This window comes from Leuciscus leuciscus (genome assembly GCF_965113295.1).
Source record: "Leuciscus leuciscus genome assembly, chromosome: 18".
Taxonomy (NCBI): Eukaryota; Metazoa; Chordata; class Actinopteri; order Cypriniformes; family Leuciscidae; genus Leuciscus; species Leuciscus leuciscus.
The window spans coordinates 7,072,518-7,085,391 of record NC_138742.1 but is presented as its reverse complement, the minus strand read 5'-3'; the positions used below and the strand labels follow the sequence as shown (position 1 = coordinate 7,085,391).

Genomic DNA, 12,874 nt, shown 5'->3' with positions numbered 1-12,874 from the left:
GGATTAAACCCGCCAATAGAGTGCCAGGTGGATAAGCCAGTTTGTGATTGGTCCACGCAGATTTGTAACGGAAGCAGGATAGAAGAATGTACAGGTTTCCAGCCTGAGCTGCAGGGCGAAATCAAATCTCCGGCAGATCGGCCTGGGTTTACTCAGTCTAGCCCGCTGTTGCTCCTGACGCTAAATTATTCAGCAAAACCACAAACCGCCACAGGGCGATAACATGTTATTAAAGTTTAAAGCGACTATACCTTCCAGACAGTATTATCTGCTGAATGTAATTCCAGTGGCGTAACTTTGTTTTAAAAAGTGGGTTGGACAGGTGTGTGTGTTGGGGTGGGATTGCTAAATCAGATGTATTTACAATATAGTAGCCTATAATAAAAATTTTCGGAAAAAATAACATTACGATGTCCAGAAATAAATTTCACTAGTACATTGCATTGGGTTTAATTGGTCGTTTAACGAGATCTACTATTATGTATTGTTAGTGTAGAGACTTTTCACGTGAATTAATTCCTAGATTCGCGTAATTTGTGTATGTACTTAAAGGGATACTTCACCTCTGGAAAGATGAATGTGTATTTAAAATGTTAAATTATTTTTGAATTTGGAGTCTTCTAGACTGAGAAAAGCCAGAAAATGTATGTTTGGCTCATGTGGATGAAAGACAACAAATGCACAAAATGCACAAATATGAATATGAGGTTAATTGGAAGGCTTAATAAAATATCACAAAATACTTAAAGTGAACATTGCATTATTTTATACAGTTACACAACAGCCTTTTAAAATCTGTCATCAATTCATGTCAACTCCGTCTGATATTTTTCAAATTCGAAATAAATCAGGCATATTTTGGTCAGCTTTAACCCTGAGGACCCCCTTTGACTTCTTTCTGTTGATGGATGCAGCAGTCCAACACATGGTCTTGTAAGTTTTAATTTTTTTTTAAATTTTCAGCAAACAAGTTGAAATCCCTGTGGTCACAGCTTTTATGTGTCAACACTGTCTTCAAAGTAGTGATGATTTCAATCAAGAATTTTGAAATAAAAGTTGGTATTTTGGTTTGGTTTAGTTTAGTGGCAGCTGGCAACTGAGGAAAATCAAAATGGCTACCATTTAATAGACATGATTATAGTATAACAACTACATAACATGATAATATGATCACTGGTGGTTAGGAAAGTCCATTGATGTAGACATAGAACAAAAAGACGTGAAAATTGAGTTTATGCATCCTCGTAGTCCTACTGCCAATTTTGACCCAAAACATGGGAGGAGGGATGTCTGTTTCTGTCCAGTGAAAGATGTCCTTTTGAAACTGACAGGGACAGCTTGTCCCCTCCAAGCAAGCCGGACCTATGCCATAACCCCTGATGAAGAAAGCAGCAGAGCTTAAATAGCGTTTTCTCGGAGTTCACTGTGTAGCCTGCTCCCTGAATCATCGCGCTTATTCATTTGTGGATGTTAACTGAATCTGTAAGTCAGCTACACTGTTTATTTCTGAATATTATATTTTATTCTGGTGCGCTTAACGTTATCGCTACTGTGTAATATTAGCCTATGCTATTCACCAACTAAACATATCCTATTCAATGAGTTCACAGTCTCTTTCACGGCCATCATTTGTAGTAGCCTTTTCACAAACTGTTTGCTCAAGCGTAGAGTTCACTGTGTAGCCTGCTCCCTCAATCGTGTAGTTCAATTTTCCATATTTATTGTATGTCATTGTGTCAGTATCAGTATTTGCTTTCTACCATGCACAAATAAAAATGTCACTGAACTTTTGCTGTGTAATTGTAACAGTGAGCACTCAAACACACCGAACCAACAATTACAAAAAACACACACAAAAACTGATTTTGCACGGGCACTTTGCACTAGTACATTAAAACACCAACTTATCTACATGCATCAGTGTCTTGTGTGCACAAAACCACTGATTGTATATAATTAAAAAAGTTGTAAACTAAATAAAGGTAATTTAAAATGGCTAATTCCAAAACAATGTAAAATAATATTAAAAGTGTATACAATGCAATTTATCACTTAACCTTGCTAATGCATTTCTACACACTTAAAGACTTTACAGTGTTGTTGAATTGATCAAACACACACAAAAAAAACATATTTTCATGTGTCAGACGGAGTTGACAAATGTCAAGTTAGTAAAAGTGAGTAAATGAAAATTTTTATAAAAAGTGGTTAAATAAAAAACCTGTTCCTTTTCATGGTATGATAGATGAGACCCGTGTTTATGAAGACATCCAATTCAAATTAATGTAGTATCAATTTTTTGTTTGTCACTCTTCAAAAGTACTTTTGTCCCTTATCTCAAGAATCAGTGGTATACAAATAATTTAAAAACTATAATTGAACAGTTGATTCCACAGATATAACCAATGAATACAACAGTCCTAGTTCTCTCTACACGTTTTGGGATTGTTTTTTGGGATTGTTCTTGATTTGCCGCAGCTGCTTCTCTGCGGGACCAGACGCCGTCACTTCTTCTTCCTGAACTGCTCCAGTGCTTTATGGACTAGATCAGAGGTCATCTCATCACGAACCAACACGCAGTGAACACCTGAAAGAGCGGGAAACAGCTGGTGATTACACCCAACCAACAGTCTTCAGCTTTCATCACACAGTCTCCAGGGGCCTCATGTATCAATCTTGCGTACGCACAAAAACTTTGCGTACGCCAGCTTTCACGCTCACGGTCGTATGTACTAACAGTGAAATTAACGCGAGAATGTGCGTTCATCCACGCCAATTTCATGTCTGGCGTACGTACATTTCTCATTGTTTTTGTCCGTTGGCGACTCTTACAGGCAATGAAGTGAAGTTACAAACATTACACAACGAATTTTCGTTCTACAAGTCTATCGCACCACCACCTGTGGGAAGCATTGCTATTAATTTGCAATTTATAAAATAATTGACATAATATTGTCACACGAGCATTATGGGAATATTCTATCAATTATGCAATTAAGTAAGAACATATAAAAGCATATGCAAACTGATACAACCCTTAGTCTATGGCAATGACAGCTTTGGTTTAATGTCCACCTTTATATCAGACCATTTCTTTTTATGGTCATTTAGGGTAGACGGTGTACAGTTGAGACACCTTAAATAACTTGTGTTCGCAGCAAGCACAAGTTGTGATTTTTGCTGTGCGAGCGTATTAGAGTCCTCTTTGATCGTGGGAAATTTGAACAACGGACGCATCTCCGATCCGAAGATATCGGGGAAAGTTTTTTTTTTTCCTAAGATATGATGTTCACTTCACCATGCACTCTCCACAATGAATAGCTTTTTATCCCTATATGACTGTTAAACATAACTGGTATCACCACAAACGTTATTCTGTGCCCTAAAAACGGACATATTTCATGGTACTGTGTCATGCAAGGTAATTGCAAAATCTAGAGAAATGTGCGAGGTGGCCAGCGGGGGATTGTTGAGACACATATCTACTGTACCCCCGATAGAGTTCTATTAGGAAACACACTGTTTAGTTGTTCAGTGTGATGATAACAGGTTAAACGTCGTAATTAGCCAGCATAGGACGCAAATTAAAATAAAATTAGATATTTGTGATATTTAAACTGTGTATTATTAAGAAATATTGTTAATATCTTGTTCCTGCTTTATACATTTTAACCAGTGCTAATTTAAATAAAATGAATGAATATAAATGGATGAATAAAAAAAATGTTGCCCAATTGTTATTTTCTTTATTTGTCTTTATTTTTTATTATTTACAATGAATGGTTAGTTACCTTTACATCATTAAAAATGGGTGTCTCAACTGTACCATGCACTGTCTCAACTGTACCACATATTGGTACAGTTGAGACAAAGTTGAGACAAAAAGCACCTTATTTTTATGATCTAATTGTGGAAAATATAAACTACTTGTAGGAATTATTGATTGATAATATCTTAGTCTACAAGCTAATGAAATGTCATGTGGCATGTCATGTGGAAATTCACTTCTTTTCAGTGTCTATTTTTGTGTGGAAAATCAAAACGCAAAAAGTGTCTCAACTGTACTACTCTACAGTGCGACTTTCAGATCCCACCGGCATCAGCCAAACTCTCCCACTCATATTTTTTCCTTTTGTTATTAATTCCGGAGGACAAAGTTCCAAATAATTTTATTTTTTTTTCGTTTCTACCTCCGATAGTAGCACCTCCTCCAATTCACTTTCTGTAAAGTTTCGTTTCTTGCCGCCATTTTATTACTGTTTTCTTTTGCCAAAGTGGACTCATTACCATATTTAAATTAATTTAATTAAGGGAGGAGACTGGGTGGGGCGTTGTGCTCGTGCATGTGCGCTCAATTTTACGTTAACTGGGATGTACAAAGAGAATATGCGTGGGATCCTTCGTACGCAGAGATTCATACATCTGGTTTTTTTTGTGCGTACGCACATTTACAGCTTTGTCCGTACGCAATGTTTTAGTATGAATTCAACGCAAGTCTTTGTACATGAGGCCCCAGATCTCTATAAAGGTTTGAGTCAGAGAATGAGCCGAGAGCGAGACCTACCCAGCTTGCCCACCTCCATGATGTTCCTATCCTCATCATCAAAGAACATCATGTCAGAAAACTGGACGCCGCTGTCAGCTTTCAGCCTGGAGACAGAACAACAGTCATCAGGATGTCTATGGTAGCACGCTTACACATACACACACAATGATTGATGCCACAAAAGGCATTGCTATGGGTTTACTCCTGTTCTGATTGTTTTTCAGCGTTGCTATGTGGTTCCTAGGGGGAGAAAGAGCTCATCCTATACCTTTTAAAGTGAGTGACCTTTGACCCAGGGTAGATCTCTTTGAAGGAGATGTATTGGTTGAAATTATAGAGTGACAGCAGCTGATTGGCTCCTTCTGAATCAGTAGATCTTTGAGAAACAGAGAAAGACCACAGCTTTGATATATATTTATAGTAGTGAACATTTCAAAAAAGTTAATCAAAGTTGTCCTAAGACAAGAACAGGTATTGTTCAGAATTCATGTATAACTTTGATGAAAGGTTTTGATCCACTTCAAATGTTGACTATTGTATATACAGTATATATATATATATATATCAGATGATATTTTTCTGATTTGAAATCTTACCGTGATGCAATGCCGATCTTGAATCCCTGACTATGGAGTGAGCTCAGGATCTTTCTTGTATCTCGATAAACGGGAACAGAGGCAAATCTTGAATCTCGCACCATTCCGCTGGAAACGAGTCAGTGTGTCAGCAAAGAAACAACAGCAAAAATGTTTACATCAAAACAACAAACAATGAATGCACACTGTAGCTGAAGACAAACCTGTCATCGATGTGAAAAGGTGGATTGACATGAGCATCAGAATATAATGGCCAGAGGGTGAAATCTGAAAATAAAATAAATAAAATCTCTATATATCTATATACACACACACAATGCCGTTCAAAACTTTGGGATCGGTACGATTATTTGTGTTTTTAAAAGAAGTCTCTTCTGATCACCAAGGCTACATTTATTTAATTAAAAATAAAGTAAAAACAGTAATATTGTAAAATATTATAACAATTTAAAAGATTTAAAAGTCTCGGTTACGTATGTAACCCTCGTTCCCTGAAGGAGGGAATGGAGACGTAATCGTACATTACGACTGATTGGGATCACACTTAGGGAGTCTGTCATCTTCGAGTATTGTTAAAATGAGCCAATGCACATCTCGCGCTCCGCATGGGTATAAACACAGAAGCGGATGCATGTACCAGTTGTTTTTGTGGCCCCGGTCAGTGCTGGTCCAGCAATAGTGGCAACGGGACTACGTCTCCGTCTCCTCCTTCAGGGAACGGGGGTTACATATGTAACCGAGACGTTCCCTTTCAGTCGCTCACGTTCGACGTAGTTGTACGTTACGACTGATTGGGATCCCTATTAAAACGCCACTAGTGCTACCACCTTCCAGTGCCTTGACAAAAGCCTCCTGATCCTCCCGCATATTGAGGCGGAGATAGGACAGGGCTTAGGTCAGGAAAGTCACTGCTGTTCCACAAGACCACTGGGAAAGCGTTACCTTTCGTTGGAAGGCATACACTGCGGAAGCCACATCCTGTCCGTAGGGAGGTAACATATGGAGAATAACACATATGGACTGAGCGAATTAGCGGTCAGTACAACATATGGAATGTCACTGAGGTGGCTCCAGCTGATAACAGGGGGGAGACGCAACCGGTCAGTGACAGCAGAGCAGGCTCTGCCAAGGGAAGACACAGGCTTGCCGGAGGGAGCCGTACCGTGGAAGAATACACATATGGGATTGCTGTAGGGATCGCAACATATGGACCCAGCCTAGCACAAGTTCACCAGCGCATACGAGTGGTAGGCCTAGCATCAGACGCTACGCCACGTCCAACGCCGAAGGGGTGTGGAGGAACTCAACAGGGTTTGGCTAAAGGGGAACTCAACAGGAGCAAAATGGCACACGTATCCAGTCCATTGGAGGGGAATGGCGCAGCAAGCCGACACTACAAACCGGGTAAACGGGAAGCTGGCTTCATCTCTTCATGAAGGGAGCCCACGGAAAGCAACCGGCTCGACACATAGGCTATTTTCCTAGAGTATTTGTTGGTGTCGCCCAACCCGCAGCTCTGAAGATCTGTCAGCGTGGCACTCTGTGTCAACACCCAGGAAGGAGCTAAAGTCTCTCTTTGGAGGAGCTCACTACCTAGGTGGGCACGCTGCAACTTGGGAAAACACACCAAGATGATGGCAACCACTATGCAGTGGGCCAACCTCTGCATGGAAACAGCATTCCCTTCTGCTGGTTTCAGTAACAGACAAGAGCTGGATGAGGTCCTGAGGCTTGCATTCTGTCCTGAATAACCGTGAGGCAGAAGGAACAGAGAAAGGCAGGGCTGGGTCTGCCTCCTCCGGGGCAGCGCTTGCAGGCTCACCACCTGGTCCCGTCTTAAGGGAGAGGTACAGTGGGGAGAACAAGTATTTGATACACTGCCGATTTTGCAGGTTTTCCCACTTACAAAGCATGTAGAGGTCTGTAATCCAGAAAATCACATTTTAAGTAATTCATTTGCATTTTATTGCATGACATGCTTTGTAAGCTTTGTAAACCTGCAAACTCGGCAGTGTATCAAATACTTGTTCTCCCCACTGCAGGAACCTTGGGCACGTATCCAGGCCGGGGTCTCGGGATTTTATGAGAGTCGGCCGGCCCGAATTCCAGGCACGATTCATTAACCGAAAATGCGTGACCTTCTTGATAGAGGCAAGCAAGCAGGAGAACTGTTTCTTTAAAAACAGGATTTTTACCTCAGCTGCATGCAGTGACTCAAGGGGAGGTCTCTGAGTGCAGTAGCACCAGAGATAGGTCCCAAGAAGGTATAGAGGGGGCGCAAGGCGGATTCAGTCTCCTTGCTCCCCTCAGGAACCTGACGATCAATTCGTACTTCCTTATTAGATCTACTGCATCAAGATGTGCGTTAATATAAAGGCAACATACATTTTGAGGGTGGAGGGAGACAGCTTACGCTCCGATCCATCTTGCAGAAAAAGAAAGCACAGAAATGATCGAACACTTTCGGGGGTCTTCCCGTGAGAAGAACACCAACAACGAACATGTTCCACTTCAGGTCGTAAGCAAGCCTCAGCTTTTTAGAGGGAGCTCTCGCAGAAGTGATGGTATCTACTTTCTTTTGAGGTAGATAACTGAACCTCCGCAATGAGACCTGGGTTTCCCAGGGTCTAGTGCGGGTGCCAACGGTGCCCCTTCCCTAAGGTCGCTGTACTGAGCAGTGCAGGGCTTGCTGAGCATCAAGCAAGGGAACTGCTAACAACTCGGGGCAATGGATGCCAATGCAGTGAGAGGTTCGCCCAGACCCCCGTTACTGCATGCCTGTTATACGTGGCCCCTCAGCTGGTGTTTATCAGACACTTGTTCTAGGAGCATTTGGCCAGGAGAAACAAAAGGTCTGAATGCGGCTGAGAGTTTGGCGGCAGGCCGAGTGTTGTTAACACACAGAGCGTGCTGCTCTGCCACGGCCACCTCGGGACTTGGCCATGAAGCCAGTGCTGAATCAGTCTTCATAGGGTGGAAGCCGGTTACATGCGGCTGCGTCTGCCATATGCCCCAGGAGCCTCTGAAAGTTTCAGTGGGATCCTTTCTCACTGCTGTGTAGCACCGACCGGACACATTGAGGAACGTGTAGACAGAGTCCACCTCTAAATCGTAAAAGAGATTCTTAGTCTGTGGACGAGTTTACTCTTTCCCAGTTGACCTAAAGACCCAACTGGCTACTGTATGTAGGGGGACGCCGTCGGCGACGAGCAGGCGGAGGAACTGCCACCAGCGGAGCTCACCTATGAGCGCACGGTCTGGGCTACCCTCGTGCACGTCCATGAGTGCCCTGGCCTGATAGACCTGTAGTAGCGCCATGGCACGCAAGAGGAGGCAGCTTGCCCACAGGCTTTGTAAGCTCTGCCCGTCAGAATGCACAAGAACTCACAGGCCTTAAGGGGGAGACGAGAATCCCCCGTCCAAAAGGCAGCGGCCGCCGGACACAAGTGCACCTGTGTCACGACAGACCACTCCATTGAAGGGATAGCCTCGTAACCCTTCACCGCTCCTCCATCAAGGGTAGTGAGGGGGGAAAGCTATTCGGGCAGTTTCTGGCAGAGAAAGGTGCCGTCCACGACCTGGTAAGCTCTCCATGCACTTCGGGAAAGAAAGGCACTGGGGCGGCGAGCTGAGAACCAGCGCTGCCCGTCCCGAGATACCAATCATCCAACCGAGACTGTTCAGGACACGGTGGAGGATTCCACTCAAGCCCGACAGCCTCAGCGGCCCGTTTCAGCATAGCTGATGTTTCTGGATCTGGCTCGGGCAACGTTACACTCCCAGAGAGAGATAACGCAGCTGAGTCATCATTTCCAGAGGTCAGCTCACCCTCCGATGCTGCAATCGACATCCTGTCCTCTGGAGGGTTAGGTTAGGTTAGGTCAACTTTATTATCCCCAAGGTGCAATTTGTTTCACAGTCAGCAGTAATCCATACAATCAATAAGAAAATAAAATAAAAATATATATATAAAAAAAAGCACACAACAACAACACACACACACACACACACACACACACACACACACACACACACACACACACACACACACACACACACCTCCTTAATGAATTACTCTAAATAATTTAAAAAAACAATGGCAGCTGGTACAAAAGATTTTTTAAATCTATTAGTCCTACAAAGTGGTAAAGAATATCTGTGAGTAGAAGGTAACAACTTTGATTCTGCAAAGGATGGCTGGAATCTCTCATCATTAACTCGGCCTTCCTCAGAGTCCTGGCTTTGTACAAACTATTCAAATCATTCAGGGTGGTGCCAACAATCTTACCACACACTTTAACAGTACCCTGTAATCTATTTCTGTTTTAAGATTTTAAGCTGAATCAAACATAAGGGGCCCCGAATGAAACGGCTGGTTGGTTCATTACAGAGGGACCAGCACGCTCAACGGGGGGCTCCACCGGCTGCCATGTGATACAGGAGTGAGGGGCCCACAGGGATTGGTTACCGGGCAGGGAAGCCTCACTATGATCCTCTGATCACCTATCCCACATGGCGCCGTAGTGGGGCGTGGTAATGGGGACTCCACCTTCACACATGAAGGCGAGTCTCGATTTCAACACCGCGAGATCTGTCATATTCTCGCAATGAGAACATGAACTATCCACAAAAGCTGCTTCAACGTACACAAATATATACACCTATATATATGCTATATATTTATTTATTTCATTTAAAACATTTTTTTACAAACAAGTGATACAACTATTGTGACCGTCCATTTGGGGGGACAGGGAACGATCGCATCCAAAAACGCATGGGAGGAATGGCAACTTTTTTTTGTTTTGTTTTTTGAAAAAGACGCAAACGCACCCGTGTTGCTCTTTCAGGAAATGAGACCCATCACCAGTGCTGGAGCACACAGGGGAATGACCGCGGCAACACTGAACTGAAACAGTGAAGCACTCTCTTTTCCGCTTTCTAACCAGCCGTCAACAAACACAGAAATATTATGCTGTTAAAACAGCAGTTGAGAGCTCAAAGCTCACAATCACCGCTGCCCCCGAGAGTCTTCCTAGAAGAACAAAGACACACTCGCTTGTTGTAAACAACAGCACTATTCAGAGACATCGACACCGATCGGCTCTTCACCGAAGTGAAAAGACAAGTGGTGTGCATGCATCCACTTCTGTGTTTATACCATAGACTGTAAAAAAAATATGGACGACGCCCCTTCGCTCTCTTCCATTGGTGAGAAGTGAAGCCGCCAGTGTCCCGATATGGCGCTGACATCTTGGGGCTTGAGTCTGCTCAGTAGCGATTTCGGGACCAGACCTGCGCAGTAGTGAGCAGGAAGTAAAGCCGCGAAATCAAGGCCCCGCCCTCACTCTCGTATTATTTTAATTTAATACTGTGAAGCTGCTTTGATACAATCTGTATTGTGAAAAGCGCTATACAAATATACTTGACTTGACTTGACTCTCGGTGTGAAATAATTAATTATAGAAATTTAGATATTAAATTTAAAGCTCTAATCTCCTCAGTCCTCCGAAGATCCCGAAAAAAAGTCTGTTGGTGCTTCAGTGACTACTTCGCTCAGAGAACCTGTGAATCACAGCTGTCAATCATGACGTCACACCACCGTTTTTATAGCATCAAATAACTAACTAAAAACAAACTTATTTTAAAAACAAACACTTGAATTTACATCAGTGTGATAAAAACTATAGTAAATGACAGAAACCACCTTCGGAAAAAAGATATTTGAAGTGTAATTAAATTTTTTAGTTGGTCCCAAGTCCCTTTGAATAACACGGGGAGGCAGGATTTATGACTTATACTAGGACCAGTCACCGGGGGGCGATCGAGACATTTTGGCTTCACTTTTCAGGGCTTGTGCTTGTTTTAACAATACTTGAAGATGACAGGCTCCCTAAGCGTGATCTCAATCAGTCGTAACATACGACTACGTCGAACGTGAGCGACTGAAAGGGAACTGCTTTCTATGTGAATTATAAAATGTAATTTATTCCTGTGATCAAAGCTGAATTTTCAGCATCATTACTCCAGTCTTCAGTGTCACATGATCCTTCAGAAATCATTCTAATTATGATTTGCTGCTCAAGAGACATTTCTGATTATTAGCAATAATGAAAACAGTGCCTAATATATATATTTATTTATATATTTTTTTGGAAACTGTAATTTTTTTTTTCCAAGGATGTTTTGATGAATAGACAGTTAAAGAGAATGACATTTATTTAAAATATAAATCTTTTGTAACATTATACACTACCGTTTGGGGTCAGTAAGAAAACTTTTTTTTAAAGAAATGTATACTTTTATTCAGCAAGGATGCATTAAAATTATCAAAAGTGACAGCAAAGGCATTTATAATGTTACATAAAATTATATTTAAAAAAAATGCTGTTCACTTTAACTTTCTATTCATTAAAGAATCCTGAAAAAATGTACACAACTGTTTTCCTCATTGATAATAATCAGAAATGTTTCTTGAGCAGCAAATCATCATATTAGAATGATTTCTGAAGAATCATGTGACACTGAAGACTGGAGTAATGATGCTGAAAATTCAGCTTTGATCACAGGAATAAATTACTTTTTACAATATTCAAATATTTATATATACTCAAATTTATATTTAATCAAATAAATGCAGTCTTGGTAAGCATAAGAGACTTTTAACAACATTAAAAAAAACTTTTGAACGGCAGTGTATAGGCTATATGACTATACAATTTTATTTTTTAATAATTCTCTCTCTCTCTCTCTCTCTTTTTATATATATATATATATATATATATATACACACACACACACACACACACACACACACACACACACACACACACACACACACACACACACACATCACCCTTTTTACAAAAAGTCCAAATAGTTTTGACCATTTAACATACTAACCTTACCACCACACATAGATAAAAAAAGACCATAGTTAGTACAGCTATTGTTACAGAAAAACGTATTTGGTATAAGCCACGGGTGTCCTCAAAAATATCCTGTGGAGACTACAATATGAAAGATCACATAAGGAAGTGTAGTTATCCTCTCATTTACTGACTCTTATAAAACCATCCAGTTATTCTTAAGTAAAACGCTTAAAATGAACTGTGGAAACTTACCGAGGTCGAACACTATTAATTTCGGTTTAGACATCTTTGATTCGCGCCTGACACAGAGAAAGAACTCAAACGACATGAACAGAACAGAACAGAACAGAACAGAACAGAACACTTTCGGTTACCGGTAATGCGGAAGTGGCGTCGTGACGTCATCGACGCGTAGGAGGTGAAGACAAACAGCCAATAAAGACAAAGTCAAGTATGCTAAAATAATACATATTTGACAAAGAGAAACACATAGCTTCAGTTTTTTTGAAGCTCTGAAACATTTTGACAAACGCACATAGAAATATAGAATGGCTTACATTTTTTTTATCCCATTTACTAGTATGGATATGGTATTTACCCATCAATAAAACAAAATGTTCTACATCAGAGAAGGGTGAATTTAAATCACACTTAAAAAAATATTTTTTACTGACAACCAGCTATGCATATCAACCCCAAATTTAGAAGTAACCTCACAGTAAAATAATAGGTGATAGTGTGTCAGGAAGAGGAGAACAAAAGCCACAAGGATCCACCTCAAAATGAAATGGTTTTTGTATAAAATCACTAACTGGGTAAATCTTAAACATAATATTTTAATAAGTCTCCTTGACCTTTGG

At 41.1% G+C, this 12,874-nt stretch overlaps 1 protein-coding gene across 1 annotated transcript; it reads right to left on the bottom strand.

The window, feature by feature from the left end:
- Nucleotides 1-1,698: 1,698 nt before the first annotated feature.
- On the bottom strand, nucleotides 1,699-12,427 carry mdp1 (magnesium dependent phosphatase 1). Its single transcript, XM_082145772.1, has 6 exons — nucleotides 12,267-12,427; nucleotides 5,346-5,409; nucleotides 5,143-5,250; nucleotides 4,815-4,922; nucleotides 4,565-4,650; nucleotides 1,699-2,587 (listed from the first exon to the last, which is right to left on the bottom strand). Exons 1-6 carry the CDS (start codon nucleotides 12,340-12,342, stop codon nucleotides 2,505-2,507), a joined length of 525 nt encoding a protein of 174 aa, XP_082001898.1. The 5' UTR covers nucleotides 12,343-12,427; the 3' UTR covers nucleotides 1,699-2,504.
- Between the last annotated feature and the right edge of the window lie 447 nt (nucleotides 12,428-12,874).